The sequence below is a fragment of the Triticum aestivum genome, chromosome 5A (assembly GCF_018294505.1).
Source record: "Triticum aestivum cultivar Chinese Spring chromosome 5A, IWGSC CS RefSeq v2.1, whole genome shotgun sequence".
Classification (NCBI taxonomy): Eukaryota; Viridiplantae; Streptophyta; class Magnoliopsida; order Poales; family Poaceae; genus Triticum; species Triticum aestivum.
The window spans coordinates 482993182-483000828 of NC_057806.1; the positions used below are offsets into that span (position 1 = coordinate 482993182).

The following is a 7647-nucleotide window of genomic DNA, read 5'->3' on the forward strand; positions in this document are numbered from 1 at the left end:
TTTGTTGTGTTAGGAGCGAAACAATCCTACTTGTTAGCCACAGGCCCATACAAATCCTGGATGCATGCTGAAGTCGCAGGAGTATACACAGGGCAAGTGGGCAGCGCATCGAGTTCGACCACGCGCATCGGCTGTTTGTGCATGCGTCAGTCCTAAATGGAATCTGAGCTTGCAGGGTTCCGTACGCTGCCTAATTTCGTTAAGTTCAAGTCTGACGAGAGTAATATTCTACAACTAACAACTCATTTATTTTGAGACCAACCCACTTCCTATCTAGGATTTTATTTACTAGTCCTTTATATTCCAATGTGTCAATCGTCAAATGCTTTGGCAATTTCCCCGGGTCCGATGAAGCAATATAATATTGAACCGAACCTTTTGATATTTGGTTATCTTTCATAGTAATTATATCTCAGGGTTTGCAATTAAAACTTGGTATGTTGATTATACAACTGTTAACTAAAATATGTCTATGTCTGACTAGTTGGCGGACCCTAGGAATGGTTGAAGCCATACCCAATCGAAAAAGGATATTTCATTCCATCAAACATAATTCTATTTAGAAAAGGGAAGTATATCTCTGGTTCTTAACTATTGGGAAAGTCTAAGTTTTGTCTCTTGATAACACCACTCAACATATTTGGTTGTTGCTTAAGTGACAAAACCTTCTAGAATTGGCTTGTTCGTCTTCTAAAATACCTTTTATATGACATGGTAGTGATTTTGTACTTGTTTGGCAATCCAATCAATAGAAAGAAACCCATGAGAAGGGAGGGAGACAGATACATTTTTTTTAGAAAAAAAATAGAATTTTCAATATGCGAAACATTATAAGAACTCCGAACATGCATAATAATAGGAAATACTCTAGAAACTACAAAATTTAGGAAAATTATGGAAAACCCTGGAACTTTGTAAAAAAAAATCATTTCAAAATTCTAATATTTTTGAGCAACTTCTCTGGAACACTCCATTTTCTAAGAAGTCTATATATGTTTTATTTTTATTGAACTTATTGTATTAATTATTATGATGTTTCATTTAATAATTTTTTATTAAAACCAAGTTTCTGAAATAGCGCACATATACTTTTTTAACATTCCGAACATCTTAATCTATTTCGCGTGATTTATCTTCAACTTGGTTGATTTTCCAATGAAGGAAAATTTTTAAGTTTTCTATAATTTTGTCTAACTTGGTTGCCATTTGTATAGTACCACGACTCGTGTTGGTCTCCTGCCTGATGGCAGTGTGTTGGTGAAGTTGGTTCTATTGAAATCTTGGTGATGGTCCAATCGTCAGTAGACAAGGTGGCAAGAAGCTCAAGCAATAGACAACCTTAGCTTACCATGTAGCTCTACCTTGTCATTTTTGGATCATCTTAGCTTAGCTTGTAGCTCTAGTCTTTATCGTTTTTGTTCTTGGATGTATTATTAGTTCTATCATCTTTCACTGTCATTGTATCAAACGTAATTATATTTGAAAAAAATTGGTTCTCAGTTATTGTCAAGGTCCAAGTTTGGTCGCTTTAGTGCAAAAACCGTCTAGAATTCCTTCACTTAAACCGCTTTTAATGTTGACATTGTAGCTATTTGTACCTGTTTTGGCAGTCCAAGCAACACAAAGAGAAACAATGAGGAAGGGCGGGGGAGAGGTAAAAATAATAATCAGAAATGAACATTCCAATATACCAACATTATAAGAACTCTTAAAAATGCACAATAATTAAAAAAACCCATGAAACCACACAAAACTAGGTAAAATTATGGATATCATGGAATTTAGTAGAATTACTGAAGTTTTTCCTATTTCTTATTTACAAATTCCAATATTTCTGAACAACTTTTCATAAACATTCCCTTTTACGAATTATGTGTACTTTCTTTTTTCATTTACTTATCGTCTTATTGTCGTTATGATGTTTCTTTCAAATATTCATTTAATATGATTTTTTTTACTAAAATTGAGTTTCTAAAACAGCACACATATACTTCTCAAACATTCCAAGCGTTTTATTCTGTTTTTCGCCTAATTGGTCTTCAAATTAGTTGAGTTTTCAACAGAGGAAAAACTTCAAGGTTTGTGACTTTTGTTAGCATTATTTTTTGCTACCTGCGTTGCCATGTGTACAAAAACACGGTGTGTGTAGATCTTGTGCAGATGGCGCAGCACTTGTGAAGTTGGTCGTATGGGAATCTTGGTGATGGCCCTTTGCTTATTAGTGGACAAGGTGGCAACAACCCTCTCTAGATCATCCTGGCTTAACTTGTAGTTCTAGTCCTTGTCGTTTATGTTTTTGGGTGTCACTTTTCTTCCCTTTTTAGAAGTGTTTTATATCGTAAGCTTATATCACTAAAATCGAGTTACTGGTTGTACATTGGTCTATATGTCTTTATCATCATTACTTTCAGGCTGGGCGAAAGCCTCCGTTCCAAAAGGAAAGAAAAAAGATTATGCATTGAATCAAAATAGTACTCCCTAAGAAGATATGATCGACGGACCACATGGGTCTGTACCCGTGGCTAAAACGAGACACCATGGGACGGGGTAACAATGTGCTAGTAACTGCTATGACAAGGACCTGGACGGTGGCAGGTTGTTTGGGGGTCGGTATTGGAGATGCCCTAAGAACTCTAAACATGCATAATAATAAAAAATACTCTAGAAACTATGGGATTCCGTAAAATTATGGAAAACCATGGAATTTAGAAAAAAAATATTATATTTCAAAATTCTCATACTTTTGAAGAACTTTTCTGGAACACTCCATTTTCTAAGAAGTCTATATGTGTTCTATTTTTTCATTGTACTTATTGTATTATTATCATTATGATGTTTATTTCAAATATTCATTTAATACATTTTTTTATTAAAACCAAGTTTTCAAAAAGCATACATATAATTTTTAAAATATTTCAAATGTTTTAATCATTTTTCTTGATTTGTCTTCAAATTAGTTGATTTTTTAATGAACAAATTCTGAAGTTTTCTAGAATTTTGGCTAACTGGGTTGCCATGTGTACAGAACCATGGCTCGTGTTGGTTTCATGCGTAAAGGCAGTGTGGTCCTATGGGAATATTGGTGATGGTCCGATTATCAGTGGACAAGTTGGCAAGAAGCTCAAGCTGTAGACAACCTTAGCTTACCTTGTCGTTTTTGGATCATGTTAGCTTAGCTTGTAGTTGTAGTCCAAATTGTTTTTGTTCTTGGATGAATTATTAGTTTTATCCTATTTCACTGCCATTTTGCCAAACATAATTATATTTGAAAAAGTTATATATTTGGTTCTCAATTATTGTCAAGGTCCAAGTTCGGTCGCTTTAGTGTCAAAAGCGTCTAGATTTAGCCCATTCCTCCACTAAAACCACTTTGAATGTTGACGTGGTAGCAATTGTGTACTTGTTTGACAGTCCAATCAAAACCAAAAAAATACTCTACAAAAATCAGAAATGAACATTTCAATATACCAAAGTTATAAGAACTATACAAAATGCCCAATAATTAAGAAATACTTTGGAAATTACAAAACTTGATAAAATTATGAAAATCATGTAAAATTACCCAAATTTATTACTCCCTCTGTTCACTTTTATAAGACCTTGGAGATATTTCAGACAATGTGCAAATCAGCCTATTTTGAGTTGTCTGTAACGACTTACAAAAGTGAACAGAGGGAGTAGTTCTTATTTACAAATTCCCATATTTTGGAACAATTTTGTAGGAACATTTCCTTTTTAAGTATTCTATTTTTTTCATTTACTTGTTGTATTATTATCTTTGACATGTTGGTTGCCAAAGATCTCGTGCTTGATGGTGGTGTGCTTGTGAAGTTGCTCCTATGGGATTATTGGTGATGGTCCGATCGTCTTGACGTGGTGATGCCCTTTGCTTATCAGTGGACAAGGTGGCAAGAAGCTCAAGCTGCACAACCTTCTCTGGCTTAGCTTGTAGCTCTAGTCCTTATCGTTTCTGTTTTTGGGTGTCATTTTTCTCCTTTTTTCCAAGTGTTTTACCTCGTAAGCTGATATCCCTAACATCGAGTTACTGGTTGTAAGTTGGCCTATATGTCTTTATCATCATGAGCATTACTTTAAAGCTGGGCGAAAGCCTTCGATTCCAGAAGAAAAGAGAAAAATATTATGCACTGAATCAAAATAGTTGAAGATACGGTCGACGCACCATAAGGGTTGGTACGCGTGGCTAAAGCGAGATGAAATGGGGGTAACAATGTCCTAGCTGATAAGATGACGACCTGGCATTTCTACATCGTGAAATTTGGACGTGGTATTTTTAGGCCTAAGCTTATTAGGCAATTTGCCAATTTCGCATGCATGCTAGCTGCGGGGAACAACCCGCTGTGCGTGCGTGGGCCACCCGCCAGTTGCGGCGAGTCAGTTGCGCTGCTGTGCCGCTCGCCGGAGCCGTGTGCCCGGAAGCTAATCAAGCTTTGGTTCGTTACCACTAGCAGCTAGCGACACGGTGCGCAGCCGGCGCCGGCAACGCAACAGACTGCACTTCAGACACCCGACGGGACGCCAACCGAAACAACCAAGCTTGAGCTACGGCCACGAAATCTTGGCGCCGGTCCAAGCTTGTAACAGATCCAAGCTTGTAAAGCTACCGGCTGCGGCACCTACGCGTGCAACTGATGTCGTCCCAGCTCATCTCTCTCTCTCTCTCTCTCTCTCTCTCTCTCTCTCTCTCTCTCTCTCTCTCTCTCTCTCTCTCTCTCTCTCTCTCTCTGCATGCACAACACACTTCTTGTTGAGAACGAAGTGTAGAGCCGCCCTGTCTTCTTTCCTCTGTACGTGCAAGTCCCTACGTTACATGCCCCTTCCATTTTCTTCCTTCATTCATGTACGTGGAATTAAGGTCGACTCCAATGCTAGGCCCATATCTGTTCGGTCGTGTCCGTTTTAACCCAAACAGACAGAAGCAACAGCGCAACGTGCGACCCCATCCGCAAAAAACGTTTGTTTGGCGTCCGGCTCGACTCATTTCCAGCGCAAACCTGCGTCTAGTTTGCGTCCACACAAACACCGAACGGACGCCCACGCACCCACTCCTTGTCTGCCTCGGACCCGCATGTCGGCCGCCTACAACCTCCCACCTCCCACATTTATGCACACGAGTGGATGGACCCACCTGCCAGCCACCCATGAATAGCAGTCGCCATCCTTCTAAATGTGGAAGCCGTGGACCGGCCAGCCCACGCTTCCACTCTGGTCCCCGCATGCCTCCTCAAGCCCCGACACCAAACCCTAGTTCATCCTCGTTGACGAGTGAAACCGGCGCATGGTGGGACAAAGTTGGACGTGGTCGTCCATGACAGAGGAGATGGCCGGCTGGGTGGGTGCCAAGCCATAGGCGCCCACGCGCCGATGCTGACCGGAGTTGTCACCGCCACGGGAAGAGGTGGTGTAGGCGCGGCCGGCCACACGGCTCCCGCGCGCGCCTCCAGCCCACCTCTGGATGCCGCCACCGTACATCCACTACACCATGGACAATGACGAGAATAGCAGGGCATGAAGACAACGGCAACAGTTTTCTTTTTTTCTTTTTTAAGTTTAAGTTAAGTTTAACTATGCACCCGGAACTTGTTTCGACTGTTTTAAGTACATGTTACTATATAATTATGTTTTAAGTTTTTTTTATGTGCGGCTGCTATTTTTGAAATTGGATGCGGACATGTTGCAATACGGTCGCGCGTTGGATGCACCGACCGACGGACGGCAAAACCAAACACCGGTGTCCGTTTTGTCGCTCCATATGAATGAAATCCGAGTAAAACGCACATCTGTTTAGGGTCGTGTCGTTAGGGTTGGCCGAATAACCATTGATCGAACCAGAAGACGAACGAAGGGCGACATACGTACGCAACTTGCGATCGATCGATGGCATTCCGTTTGTTAGTCTGGGCAGTGACTCACGAAGGAGGTCGATCGATCGATCAGTCTGCGCCTGGTCGTGTGTGTGTCTGCCTTTAGTCCACTGCTTGCTGCTTTTAGCTGATTGACCACCAGCAAAAAGGATCCTCGTGGCCGTTGTGTAAGACACCACTATCTCTTCCCCCACCTCAGCTCACCTCAACTCCCTTCCCTATATAACGCACCCATCCATGGACAGGTAGATAGAGAGCCACCTCCACACGGTTCATCGCCAGAAAGGAGCAACGCCTCTCCCCCAAATTCAGGAGCTAGCTTAGCCATCGATCGACAAGCAAGCGTGCTAGTGCCACACGCTTACGCTTTGTTGGTTCTTGCTCGATCGTCGTCGTCGGCCGATCGATCGACCATGGTGGTGTGGAGGGAGAGCTACCTGGACCTCATCCTGATCCCGCTGGGGCTGCTCCTCCCGGCGCTGTACCACGCCTGGCTGTGGCGGGCCGTGCGGCGCCGCCCGCTCACCACGGCCTTCGGGGTCTACTCGGCGGCACGCAGGCTGTGGGCGGCCGGCATGATGCGAGACAACGACGACAAGAAGGGGGTGCTGGTGGTGCAGTCCATCCGGAACGTCATCATGGGGTCCACGCTCATGGCCACCACCTCGGTGCTCTTCTGCACCGGCATCGCCGCCGTGCTCAGCAGCACCTACTCCGTCAAGAAGCCGCTGAGCGACGCCGTGTTCGGCGCGCACGGGGAGTACATGATGGCGCTCAAGTACGTGGCGCTGCTGCTCGTCTTCCTCTTCTCCTTCCTCTGCCACACCCTCACCATCTGCTTCCTCAACCAAGCCAGCTTCCTCATCAACACCTCCTGCCTCCCCCTCCCCGACGCCGAAAAGGACGACGACGGCGCCCGCCTGGTCGGCCTGCAGCTGCCGGCCGGCGCCGTGGGCGACTACGTGGGCGAGATCCTCGAGAGGAGCTTCACGCTCAACTTCGTGGGCAACAGGCTCTTCTACGCCGGGGTGCCCCTCCTGCTCTGGATCTTCGGCCCGCTGCTCGCCTTCCTCTCCGCCCTGGTCATGATCCCCATACTCTACAACCTCGACATGGTGCACGTCGCCGCCGACAGAGGAACGAAGGAGCACAGCAGCGGCTGCGTCAACGGCAAGGCGAAGGGGAATGGCTGCATGCAAGTCTGATCGATCGGTGAACCACCGAAGAAGCGTGAAGTGCAGTCCAGTCAGTTAGAGTAAGCCGAAGGCGTTTCGATCTTTACATGTCGAACGACGCTGCCGTACAAGATCAGAGACTAGCTTGACGGGACACAAGATCTAGCCTGACCGAAGCTTCTCGCCGGGCCGAGGACACGGCGAGAATATCTTCTTTTTTCACGAGAAACTTTCAATCTATTTATTATCAATCCGAACAGTATAAAGAATAAGATAGATAATAAAAACTATAACCATGTCCATAAACCATCTAGCGAGGACTACAAGCAATGAAGTGAGCCGACCAAAGAGCTAAACCGAGCTCTAGCCAGAGATAGGGTGACCCAAACATAGCGACCTGAGACCGGGTTTCCCGCACCCAGTCAGCAGAGAAGGCCCCCGATCCCACCTGCGATACTTTTATAGTACAACTAAAATAGATAGAGAAAATTAGCACATATAGAAAGCACGAACCTATGATTTCAAACAACTCAAGTCTAAATTTGAATAATAAAATCCAAAAAAAGGTAAAACTTAAATTTATTATCAAT

The 7647-nt window shown here is 43.8% G+C and overlaps 1 protein-coding gene across 2 annotated transcripts; it reads left to right on the forward strand.

The window, feature by feature from the left end:
• The first annotated feature begins 6148 nt into the window (after window positions 1-6148).
• LOC123107278 (uncharacterized) lies at window positions 6149-7363 on the forward strand. Of its 2 annotated transcripts, XM_044529271.1 has the most exons (2): window positions 6149-6660; window positions 6739-7363. In XM_044529271.1, exons 1-2 carry the CDS (start codon window positions 6296-6298, stop codon window positions 7085-7087), a joined length of 714 nt encoding a protein of 237 aa, XP_044385206.1. In that variant the 5' UTR covers window positions 6149-6295; the 3' UTR covers window positions 7088-7363. The 2 variants fall into 2 exon arrangements, with proteins under 2 accessions (XP_044385206.1, XP_044385205.1); XM_044529270.1 differs by having other exon boundaries at window positions 6149-7363.
• The last annotated feature ends 284 nt before the right edge of the window (window positions 7364-7647 follow it).